This window comes from Ahaetulla prasina, chromosome 2, assembly GCF_028640845.1.
Source record: "Ahaetulla prasina isolate Xishuangbanna chromosome 2, ASM2864084v1, whole genome shotgun sequence".
Lineage (NCBI taxonomy): Eukaryota > Metazoa > Chordata > Lepidosauria > Squamata > Colubridae > Ahaetulla > Ahaetulla prasina.
This window is the reverse complement of record NC_080540.1, coordinates 88,571,432-88,584,753: the sequence shown is the minus strand read 5'-3', so window position 1 is coordinate 88,584,753 and position 13,322 is coordinate 88,571,432. Positions and strand designations below refer to the sequence as shown.

General features: G+C 38.7%; 1 protein-coding gene across 1 annotated transcript in view; it reads right to left on the bottom strand.

Moving 5' to 3' along the window:
* The window catches only part of FAT2 (FAT atypical cadherin 2), a 91,245-nt gene that overhangs the window by 56,588 nt on the left and 21,335 nt on the right, over window positions 1-13,322 (bottom strand). Inside the window, exon 3 of the mRNA XM_058166521.1 lies at window positions 11,833-12,147. Coding sequence (XP_058022504.1) covers window positions 11,833-12,147 — 315 coding nt within the window. The remainder of the gene's footprint in view (window positions 1-11,832; window positions 12,148-13,322) is intronic.

Genomic DNA, 13,322 nt, shown 5'->3' with positions numbered 1-13,322 from the left:
AGTCACATTCAGATACTGAGAGATGTACCCAGAGCTCAATCATGCACTGCCAATCTTCACAAGTTACTTTACAAATAAGCCCTGTAAAAAATGCCACATATATGAAATGAAAAAAAAATCCTTCAAGTGATTGGAAATACATTTTCCCCTCTTCCCCTATTCTATGTATCTAGAAATCTAGAAATCTGACTTATATATTCTGATGACAGATAAGCTTCCAAAAAATTATAATGGTAACAATTATACAGGTTGTCTATTCAATGCAATGTCAAGTTAGTATGTCTCTGCTTCATCAGTCACCTATCTCCATATTAGAGGCAGCAAATTAGTACTTAAAAGATCCATGACAGATTCACGCAGGTCTCAGCTGTACAATTTATATGCCCTTTTTGGTGTACAGATTACGTGTATATTGGGAACTCAATCAAAACATGTTATTAAAAGGGCAAATGCTACCATTCTAATTTCCATCCCAAATAAATAAATAAATAAATAAATAAATGATTTGAGCATCCATACAACTACAAGCTAAAAATGATTAAAACCATGATGTCTTGTAGTGCTATTTGTGGAAATGCCCAAACAGAAATTTATCTTGGACTGATATCTTAGGTGCCCTGTACCTGTCCTATTCAGCTGATCATCACTCTTAAGCAATAACCTTTAGCACAGTTAAAATCCCCAAAGGACTAGAACAACCTTATTTATGCATATCACCACTGGGTTTAGAAAGGAATCCCAGTGAGTCACCATTGAAAAATATTATCAGAACATTAATGGAGTCTGAATGGGATTTATTCATTTTACTAGATTTAATTGATTGTACTTCTTGGATTAATGTAAATGTTTTTAAAGATGTTGTGTTTTTCATGTTTTTACTGTATTTTAATGAATATTAGTTGCACAATTCCTGTGAAACAGATATTGTCCATGTGTAATAGAATGTCTGTGTGTATATGTGTGTGTATTAAAACACTTGCACTTGTGGAATACCTTCCTTCAGCTTCTTGTCAGTAAAGAAAATCAAGTGCATGCCTGAACAAGAGCACCCTTGTTCTTGTTAGTCACCAAAAACATTCAATTTCACTTCATTTCTTCTGACAAAGGCAGAGTTCAGGACAAAGCCCTGAAAACAAAAAAAGGCCTGAAAAAAACTAAAAAGGATAAAGCTACAACTACCCTACCTAGTTTGAGAAGTTTAGAATTAAAGGAAAAAAGGAGTAAAAGCATAGGATTTTCCCATGCCACTACGTCCATATTATGAATAAAGATGAAATATATTTTCCTAATGAAAGGATTTTCCTTTCAAAACAATTTGCACTGATTATCTTCCGTAATCCCATCATGATTGAGAGAGATATATCTTCTCTATTCAAAGTCTCTGAAGTCTTAAATCATGGTGAGTTTAACGGCCAGATTTTCTCTAGTGTGTAAGAACAGATTGTTTCTATGTTCATAGTTGGTTCCATGCATATATTCAGATTGTGGGAGCAAGCAATACTGGAAAAAAAATAAAATTCAAACTTGCTTCCAAATCTGAATTTCTGGCACGGGCTAATCGTCAAGAGTACAAAAAGGTAGTGCTAGCAGGCTCCTAAAGCAGAAGTGACTATGCCAATATTGTTGAGCGCATTTGAGCGCATGTGCTAAAATAACCAAAGGGCCTCTGGTGGCTCAGCAGACTAAGTCTGTCTGTTATTAACACAGCTGCTTGCAATTACTGCAAGTTCAACTGCAAGGTTGACTCAGCCTTCCATCCTTTATAAGTAGGTAAAATGAGGACCCAGATTGTTGGGGGAAATAAAAGTTGACTTTGTGTATAATATACAAATGGATGAAGACTATTGCTTAACACAGTGTAAGCCGCCCTGAGTCTTCGGAGAAGGGCGGGATATAAATTCAAATAATAATAATTTTAAAAAAACCCTCCCCAAAAATATTTAAACGCAGAACTGAAACTCAGGTAAGATGACAAGAGGAGCCCCATCTTGCTCGATGCACCCCAAATTAATAAGACCTCCCCAAAAATAAGGCCAAGCTCTTATTTTGGGGTTCAAAAAAATATAAGACAGGGTCTTATTTTCAGGGAAACATGGTAAGTTAACCACTGAAACACTAAACTGCGCTTTGGAGTTTAATAGAAGATAGGTACCAGATATCTGGTGATCTGTAACTTATTTCAGCTCATGTCCTAATGCCACAAATAGAGAAACTAGTTCCTCACAGAATCTCATCTCCAACTTCATAGCACCTAATGCTTTAGCTACAACTACAATCTTTAAACTACTACAGAATTAGAAAATAGTTACTGTGATATGACAAGCTGAAGTGGAAAATGCTTATGTGCAAGCGCTTAAGCCTGGGTGTATTAGTACTACTAATTATTGTGGTAAATTATTGCAGCATTTAGGTATTCATCGTAAAAAGTTCTATTGTAAATATATGTTATATTCATGAATACATGCATGCTGTTAATAGCTAATCTGTTCACACAGTATCATATCTACACATTGTTGAAACATAGGACACAAGGGCAGCCTATTATAGTTTACTGGTAACAGGTTGTGGGTCAGTCTGCATTCATGACATGGGTCATGTATTCATGAGGTACATTTTCTATTTAGTTCATATAGATGAAAACCATACTGAAAGATCTCAAAAACTAGCAAGGGTATTTGGGTTAGGGGTAGTAAGACTACCCCTGTTCCTCAAAATAACTGCAGTTAAGAAAAAGTAAGCATTTTATTTGTGGGGGGAAAAATATGATCTCATCCTATGTCATCCAATATATTTGCCTCTATTTCACAATTATTAACTATAATTCTACTATCATCCAAATAATCTTCAATCTTTTCAAGACAGCATTTTTATTCCATTCACTAACAACACTGGAACCATCTTTCTTTTCCCTATTAAATATTTATTTCTTTGTGTTTCTCCTTGTTTAACATGATAATTGTTGAGTATCCTGGAGTATCTTCCAGGTAGATCTCAGTTCCCTCTGTTTTACTGAGTGGCAAGTAATGTAGCAATGCAAACTTGCAGTGGCAAGTAATGTCCAAAATATTTAGAAAATGTCAGGCTGCCTACACAATATCGTGAAACTACCAGCAAATTCATTTTCTGAGTGCGGCTTTTTAATATTTCATATCACATAATCAGTTCAAAACAGTGCATAAATCTGAAAATAAAAATAATCAAAATACAATAACATTTTAATTAAGTAAACATGATTAAAATAAAAGATATGCATTAAAATGGGAGGACTGGAAAATCCATGCATAGACACACCATCTATAACATTCACACAGGAAAGTTCTGGTTGTAGCCAAAATGTTTTAATTAAAATCAGAAGGAAAATTTTAATAAGCTTGGGTAAATCCCAAGAATTACAAAACTAACCTTCAGTAGATAAAAAGCAAACAGAGAAACAGTTCAGCTCAATAGACCCAAAATACAGATGGTTGGGATAGGAGATGAGAAAAAAAGAATGGAATAAAGGTTTTTAGTTCACTAAATGGTGTACTTCATATAACAGTAAAACACTAAATTAAAGTAAAACACTAAATTAAAAATAAAGTAAACACTAAATGATGTACTTCATATAATATAATGTACTTCATGTAAGAGTTGTTAATGCTTGGAACTCATTACCGGACTCCATAGTCTCTACTCAAAATCCCAAAATCTTCAACCAAAAACTGTCTACTATTGACCTCACCCCATTCCTAAGAGGACTATAAGGGGCGTGCATAAGAGCACAAACATGCCTACTGTTCCTGTCCTATTGTTCCCTTCATTATATCAAATTGATATAGTTGATACATATTTATTTACATATATATATAAATATGTAAGATATGTTGTTTTATCTATGACAATTGTTTGTGTATACTGTTGTGACAAAAAGAAATAAAAAAAAAATTGCAGCACTTTTTGTCTCCACATTCTGTGCTTCACATTCAGTACTTTTTGTGTCTCCACATTCTGAAACCAGTCACTTTTTTCCCCTTCTCTTAAAAAAATAAATAGAATTTCATTGTTATCACCTTCTGTGTCAGGATGAAACTCAGTTCTAAAACAAATGATTTACAAAGTTAGCATTATTGACATTTGCTGCAGAAAAACAAGTTATGTGGGTAGGAAAAAAGACAGTTTACAAACTGTAATGAGTGAATATGTTTTGGTTAAAGAAAAGCCTAACAATGAACAATTTCATCAACCAGAGTAGATAAAAGTTAAACTATTTTATCAGCCACAGCTGCAAATTTTAATTGAAAAATAAAATAAACAAGAAGTACCCAATGAAAAATGTTGTAGGAAAATACAATACCAATCCAGGAAGATGAAAGACAATATAGGAAAGCAAGAAGCTAATCTAAATGCTTAATTTACAAAAAGAAAGGAATTAGAAATTCAGACTGCCTGAAAGATCAAAGCCTCGCTTCTTTGCTGGATGGGGATAGAATGATCAGGTGCCTACTTTTATTTATCTTCTTATTTTACAGCATTTATATGATAGCTATTTCGCAAGACTCTGAGTGTTCTCACAATATGGAATAGTGATTTGGGAAGCCTAATTTGTTGAACAAAACATAATGATTGGGTACATATATAAATTTAAACCATAATGAGTGGGTTCACACATTGTGTAAATTAAGACCAAATCAAACCATAAGTTAGTGTGATTTGTGAATGCAGTCACTGTAGTTATTTGATACTAAATAAAGGATGCTCTGGACCCCAAAACTAGAACTCCACAAAATATTCAATACAATTCTTAGGAAAAAGAGAAACTTATTAAATACTCATAATATAATAGTAGATAACATTAGTTATCATATATTACAAAATTCCTCTCTAATTAAAAACATATTGTGTACCAAATGTCTGTCCCATAAACTGCTTTCAGCAATGGGACATGTAGGAGTGCCTTCTTTGTGATTTTCAGGCACTATATACTGGGAGATTAAAGCACCAAAGCCCAAAACCATTAAGGACTCATTATTAAATAATCTCATTTAATTTAATTAATGAGATTAATCATTTAATCATTATTAAATGATCTCAAATGGACTCATTATTAAATTATCAATAAATGATAATTTAATAATTATCATTATTAAAATCTTGACATCTGAATTGTAACACACAAATAGCTAATGCAACTATTTTAGGTATGACATTATATGGATTCTAAAGGGCAATAGCTGCATCAGACAATAGTGTCACTGCTGCATTCTGCATTAGTGACAGTTTCTGAATCATTGTCAAGAAATACCTTTGTTCAGCATCTTTTGGTAGTTTTAATGTGAACTTAATAGGAGTATAAACTGATCTGTTTATTATGATATGCTGGGACAGGCAAAGCCAGAGCTTCAATCTACTGGAGTCAACTTGAGTTTATTGATCCTTAACCAACCTATTATAGCTTCTAGCAATAGTAACAGCACTTAGACTTATATACCACTTCACAGTGCTTTATAGCCCTCTCTAAGCGGTTTACAGAGTCAGCATATTGGCCCCTCATTTTATCAGCCTCAGAACGATGGAAGGCTGAGTCAACCTTGAGCCTGGTGAGATTTGAACTGCCAAATTGCAGGGAGTCGGCAGTCAGCTTACTGCAGTACTGCATTCTAACCACTGAGTCACCATGGCTCTTCTAGATCAGGGACGTCAAACTTAATTTCATTGAGAGCCGCATAAGAATTGTGTTTGACTTGGAGAGGCCCAGGGAGTGTGGGCATGGTGGGCGTGACACATGTGGTGGCCAAATGCTAAGGCAGGACTTCCCTGAGACCTTCCCTCACTCTTCATTATACAGACAATCCTTGAGTTACGAATGTAATAGAGCCTGCCAATTACATTTGTAACCTGAAGATTCATTTGATTGAATCACATTAAATGAACATGATCACTCCCTGCTTTCCCCAATGCATTTGTTAATCGAATGCACATGAGGTATCTCAGAGTGGGGAAGAGCATGCGGGGCCAATGTTGCAGCAGGCCATCCAAGGTCTCCCCCAATCCACTGAGATACCTCATGCTTCCCTGGGATCCCCACAATTGCTTCCCCCCCACATCCTGCCCCACCGGGTCTCCACAGACTGGGCCTGCTTTGCTAGCCTCCCAGATTCCACTTACTCCTCCCCATCCCATTTCCATGGATTACTTACTTTTTAAGGATCTCAGGAGCTCCAGAAGAGGCTGACCCACTGGCAGAGAATTCAGATAATGGCGAAGCTGTATGAATGTGAAATCTAAGGAAAATATTTTCACCAGCTTCTGAGTAAAAGACTTTGACTGGGGCCATGGCCAGCAGGCCTAGGCCTGGACTGGGCCACAGCAGCCTCCTGCTTCAGGGATTGAGGCTGCAGCAGCAGCAGCCAATCAAGGAGGAAGTTGCTTTCTTTGTCTTATCGGGCTGAACTTCAAGCCCCTTGTTAATTGACTGCCACTCCCCAATCCCTGAAGTTGCTCATTTGAACTAGCCAGTAAGTAGAAAGCAGGAGAGTGCTCGTGGCTAGCCAGACTGGGCCCAGACTAAGCCTGCAGGCCCTCATGGCAGAGGAGCCGGTCTTTTATTCAGATGGGGAGAGTTGTTATATCATCTTCTTACAGTTTCACAGGCTTCTGAATAAAAGACTTTGGCTTCTCTGCCACATGGGTCAGCCTCTTCTGGAGATCGTCAAAAAGTAAGTACAGTAAAGCCATGGGAAATCAGGTGGGGAGGGCCAAATCTGGCCCACAGAGGCCCCATTTCGGCCTGTAACAGGCCCAGAGTGGCCTCCAGAGGCTCCATTTTGAGGTGTAACAGGCTAGGGGACACCTCCGGTGGCTTCATTTTGGCCTGTAACAAGCCTGGGAAGGCCTCCAGAGGCTCCATTTCAGCCTGTAACAAGCCAGGGGACAGTGCTACAGGAGGCTGTTCAGAAAAATAATAGGCTGTGGAATGTGTGTGTGCTAGCAGAGGCACCATGGCTCGGTCCTTTGTTATTTCCAGGAGGGCCCTGCAGGCCAGATCTAAGGACTTGAGTTTGACACCCCTGTTCTAGACTCTAGTTAAAGACCTGTATCACCTCATTTAATTCAGATGTCAGAAGGAAATAGATTTGCATATTATCAGCATATTAATGGCACCCAGTCCAGACCCACAGTTTTCTCACTCAGCATCATCCTAAGAATATTAAACAATAATGGTGGTCCTAAAAAACAAACATCCTAGAAGCCACTCTCTGGAAGCAAACCCCGAGATAAGAATAATGCAAGACACATATAGCTAATGCAACTATTTTAGGTATGACATTATATGGATTCTAAAGGGCAATAGCTGCATCGGACAATAGTGTCACTGCTGCATTCTGCATTAGTGACAGTTTCTGAATCATTGTCAAGAAATACCTTTGTTCAGCATCTTTTGGTAGTTTTAATGTGAACTTAATAGGAGTATAAACTGATCTGTTTATTATGATATGCTGGGACAGGCAAAGCCAGAGCTTCAATCTATTGGAGTCAACTTGAGTTTATTGATCCTTAACCAACCTATTATAGCTTCTAGCAATAGTAACAGCACTTAGACTTATATGCCACTTCACAGTGCTTTATAGCCCTCTCTAAGCGGTTTACAGAGTCAGCATATTGCCCCCTCATTTTATCAGCCTCAGAACGATGGAAGGCTGAGTCAACCTTGAGCCTGGTGAGATTTGAACTGCCAAATTGCAGGGAGTCACCAGTCAGCTTACTGCAATACTGCATTCTAACCACTGAGCCACCATGGCTCTTCTAGATCAGGGACGTCAAATTTAATTTCATTGAGAGCCGCATAAGAATTGTGTTTGACTTGGAGAGGCCCAGGGAGTGTGGGCATGGTGGGCGTGACACATGTGGTGGCCAAATGCTAAGGCAGGACTTCCCTGAAACCTTCCCTCACTCTTCATTATACAGACAATCCTTGAGTTACGAATGTAATAGAACCTGCCAATTACATTTGTAACCTGAAGATTCATTTGATTGAATCACATTAAATGAACATGATCACTCCCTGCTTTCCCCAATGCATTTGTTAATCAAATGCACATGAGGTATCTCAGAGTGGGGAAGAGCATGCGGGGGCCAATGTTGCAGCAGGCCATCCAAGGCCTCCCCCAATCCACTGAGATACCTCATGCTTCCCTGGGATCCCCACAATTGCTTCCCCCCCGCATCCTGCCCCACCGGGTCTCCACAGACTGGGCCTGCTTTGCTAGCCTCCCAGATTCCACTTACTCCTCCCCATCCCATTTCCATGGATTACTTACTTTTTAAGGATCTCCGGAGCTCCAGAAGAGGCTGACCCACTGGCAGAGAATTCAGATAATGGCGAAGCTGTATGAATGTGAAATCTAAGGAAAATATTTTCACCAGCTTCTGAGTAAAAGACTTTGACTGGGGCCATGGCCAGCAGGCCTAGGCCTGGACAGGGCCACAGCAGCCTCCTGCTTCAGGGATTGAGGCTGCAGCAGCAGCAGCCAATCAAGGAGGAAGTTGCTTTCTTTGTCTTATTGGGCTGAACTTCAAGCCCCTTGTTAATTGACTGCCACTCCCCAATCCCTGAAGTTGCTCATTTGAACTAGCCAGTAAGTAGAAAACAGGAGACTGCTCGTGGCTAGCCAGACTGGGCCCAGACTAAGCCTGCAGGCCCTCATGACAGAGGAGCCGGTCTTTTATTCAGATGGGGAGAGTTGTTTTCCTTACATCTCATTTTCTTACAGTTTCACAGGCTTCTGAATAAAAGACTTTGGCTTCTCTGCCACATGGGTCAGCCTCTTCTGGAGATCGTCAAAAAGTAAGTACAGTAAAGCCATGGGAAATCGGGTGGGGAGGGCCAAATCTGGCCCATAGAGGCCCCATTTCGGCCTCTAACAGGCCCAGAGTGGCCTCCAGAGGCTCCATTTTGACAGGCTAGGGGAGGCCTCCGGTGGCTTCATTTTGGCTTGTAACAAGCCTGGGAAGGCCTCCAGAGGCTCCATTTCAGCCTGTAACAGGTCAGGGGACAGTGCTACAGGAGGCTGTTCAGAAAAATAATGGGCTGGGAATGTGTGTGTGCTAGCAGAGGCACCATGGCTCGGTCCTTTGTTATTTCCAGGAGGGCCCCGCAGGCCAGATCTAAGGACGTGAGTTTGACACCCCTGTTCTAGAGTCTAGTTAAAGACCTGTATCACCTCATTTAATTCAGATGTCAGAAGGAAATAGATTTGCATATTATCAGCATATTAATGGCACCCAGTCCAGACCCACAGTTTTCTCACTCAGCATCATCCTAAGAATATTAAACAATAATGGTGGTCCTAAAAAACAAACATCCTAGAAGCCACTCTCTGGAAGCAAACCCCGAGATAAGAATAATGCAAGACACAGATAAATAACTGATCAAGGTACCATGATCAGACCTATATTCAGGAAGATTAACAGAATTGAACTCCAAAGCATGTGATCTGATGCCCTGGTTAGTTCTGGGGCTAAAATCCAGGGCTGAAATCCACTACAATAATTTGGATAATCCAAATGAATTCATAAAATTGACTGACCTCTCAAATACCTTGATGAAAAATGGATATTTGCAAAGAAGTTATTTAAATAAATACCACCATCTCTTTTGATACAGAAAGAACAAATTCTTGATATAAGGAAGCATTTCCAACATTCTTGATCCACCTAATCAGCCCACTTCTTCCAGATCTTCATAGCTAAAGTAGGCAAAAATTGAGGCTACGTGCAATATCTGGAAATGCATTTTGGGGGAAAAATAGACCTGACTATGCACTGCAATTCTACAGATACTGTTACAAGTGTAGTATCAGGTTTTAAACAGATGCAAATAACCTTCTGTTTTACATTTTCACAAATTCATTTCAATAGATGACCAAAGAATAATAGCCAACATTCTATAGTACAGAATCCCCTTTGTGATAAAAGCAGATCTATTAGACAGTACCATGACTTCTTTCTTTGCCCCCCACATTGCATGTAATAGGTACATCTTAAGATTCCACAACCCCTCTTTCGACAGCTCCAATATGGCCTCTTTGTTGTAGATATGTCCTCCATATATCGTTCACAGCCAATAAATACACAAAACACTATAAATACCATTAAAATACAATTAAAAAACTTATTTAAATTGGCCACAATTAAAATTTGGAAATAAAACCCATTAAAAAACCCATAACTTAAAAAACTACCCCAGTTTTTGGTGGAGGGGAAAAACAAGCAATGTTGTAAATGGGGAAATCTGAAATAAATCTGAAATCTGAAATAAAAGGAATCTAGGAATTCACTGTTTCGATAATCACTTGTACAATTCTACAAGTTGCACAATTTATTCACAAGATCATTATCAGTAATGGTTCATTTGAACTATATTAGTTTTAGATGTATCCTGTATCATGTTAGGCAGCAATCTGGTTCCCACATGTATGTTCATCACATGATATCTAAAGCATCAAGTATATCAAAAGATATAACATATAGCATTAGATATAGGAACAGATTATTGCAGACAACATACATAACACACATACAATAATAACAGAGTTGGAAGGGACCTTGGAGGTCTTCTAGTCCAACCCCCTGACCAGGCAGGAAACTCTACACCATTTCAGACAAATGACTATCCAACATTTTCTTTAAAATTTCCAGTGTTGGAGCATTCACAACTTCTGCAGGCAACTTGTTCCACTTATTGATTGTTCTAACTGTCATGAAATTCCACATACTAAATTCCACATACTAAATTACTTATCCATTATCTATGTATCATCAATAATTGACATTTCAATTGACAACAGTTGAAGCAAAGTAAATATGTGCAGAACTGTTTTGCGATCAACTCAGCAAGTAAATGTTAAAGAATCAAACTGCAAGATGATTTGCATCTTCAGAATATTGAAAGAAACTGAAAACCTCCTTAACATGGGTAAAGCAACATGCTTTCCACTGGTGAGACGAGCCATGAGGCAGACAAAGAGAGGAAAACAGTGTTGTTTACCAGTAGTACCATGGCCACTGGTCCTGACCAGTAGTGGGTTTCAAATCCCATCGCTACTGGTTTGCTCATGGGCACGCACACATGCACGATGCTTCTGTGCATGCTCAGAAGCTTCTGCGCATCTGCATAGACGTCTGGGTAGGTGGGTGGAGCCTCCCACCACTGCTACCGGTTCGTCCGATCTGGGACGAACTGGTAGCAGCCCACCACTGATCCTAACCTCTACCTCAAATAATTTTCTCCAGACTGGAACCCTCCATATAAGTTGTACCAAATGGATATAACTCTCAGAATTTCTAGATAAAATCACTGCTGACTTTATTCGATTGTTTTCTTCATTTCAATAAAACCTAATCCTGAAGGATCTAGGCAGCTACCAAACTCAGCATAAAATGAAAACATCCATAAGGGAAAAAATGAACGGTAGGAATTACACTTCAAACAGTGCTATTAACATTTGTCTTAAAATTAATATGCCAGACATAAATAGATAAATTTAAAGAAGAACAGTGTATGGGTAATATAGAAATTAATTACCATTCCTCAATATTCTACAATTATATGAAATAACAACATCCTCATCTTAATGGAAATTGTAATAAGCACTAATGATTTTGTTTTTGTGTTAATTAATCCTCCTTCTTCGATGATCAAAGAAACCTAAACTAAAAACAATATGAATTTTTCCCAAGCAATGTGAACACATATTTGAATGTCAAAATAGTGAGCAAGAGAAACTAAAGCACACATCTTATACACTAGGTATGTCTTTTTTTAAAAAAACAACAACGGATATAACACCTTACCAGTGAATGGATTAATAGCAAACAATCCTTGATGGTTTCCATTTATGATGTGGAAAGTCAGTTTTCCCTGTGAATCAGTATCTGGATCAACAGCTTCAACTTGAAGGATGGAAGTATTGGCTGGTGAATTCTCCAAGACAGAGGAATAAAAGACAGGTCTGGACATCTGAGGTGGATTATCATTGATGTCACTGATTTCAATGTAAATTTCAACCACAGAAGACAGGGGGACGGATCCTTGATCAACAGCAAGTACTGTCAACCAATAATGAGAGCACAATTCTCTGTCGAGTGGCCCCATGGTAAAAATAAGACCTGAGAGAAACAGAGTATTATATGATTTCCAGTGGCAAGAACAAAATTAAATACAGGGTGGTGGGTTTTTTGTTTTTTTTTTTGTTTTTTTTAAGAATTAAAGGGCCTCTGGTGGCTCAGACTGCTCAGACAGTCTGTTATTAACACAGCTGCTTGCAATTACTGCAGGTTCAAGTCCCACCAGGCCCAAGGTTGACTCAGCCTTCCATCCTTTATAAGGTAGGAAAAATGAGGACCCAGATTGTTGGGGGCAATAAGTTGACTTTGTATATAATATACAAATGGATGAAGACTATTGCTTAACATAGTGTAAGCCGCCCTGAGTCTTTGGAGAAGGGCGGGATATAAATGTAAATTAAAAAAAAAAGTGGAGTTTCTCTTTTGGAACTCTTGAAAAGCAACTTAATCACTGGAAATGTACTGTTCTTCTTTATAATGACTATATTTTCAGTTTCTGCAGACATAAATCTATCCTAACCAATACAATGCAAGCTATATAACTGATCTAATCTTACCATTAAACAAACAAGTAAAGAAAACACTGTTCTATAAAATCAGGTCCATCTGAAAACCCAATGTGTTCTTTTGTGAAATATATATAATATAGCCTTCCTCAAACTATAGTTAGTATATTACAAAGAAGCATGCATTCGAGTAATGTATGCCTCCTGTAGAATTATTTTTTGTTACAGGTAAGGTAAAGGTAAAGGTTCTGTCGCACATACATGCTAGTCGTTGCCGACTCTAGGGGGCGGTGCTCATCTCCGATTCAAAGCCGAAGAGCCAGCGCTGTCCGAAGACGTCTCCGTGGTCATGTGGCCAGCATGACTCAATGCCAAAGGCGCACGGAACGCTGTTACCTTCCCACCAAAGGTGGTCCCTATTTTTTCTACTTGCATTTTTATGTGCTTTTGAAACTGCTAGGTTGGCAGAAGCTGGGACTAGTAACAGGAGCTCACCCCATTACACGGCAGCACTAGGGATTCGAACCGCTGAACTGCCGACCTTTCGATCAACAAGCTCAGCTGTCTTAGCCCCTGAGCCACCTTTGTTACAGGTAGGCAATGTTTATTGTATACTAGAAGGCTTATGATGGTTAATACCAGAGAAAATAATGATAAATCAAAATCTTAGATCAAATAAGTTATCATTTGACCACTCCTCTTCTATTCTCC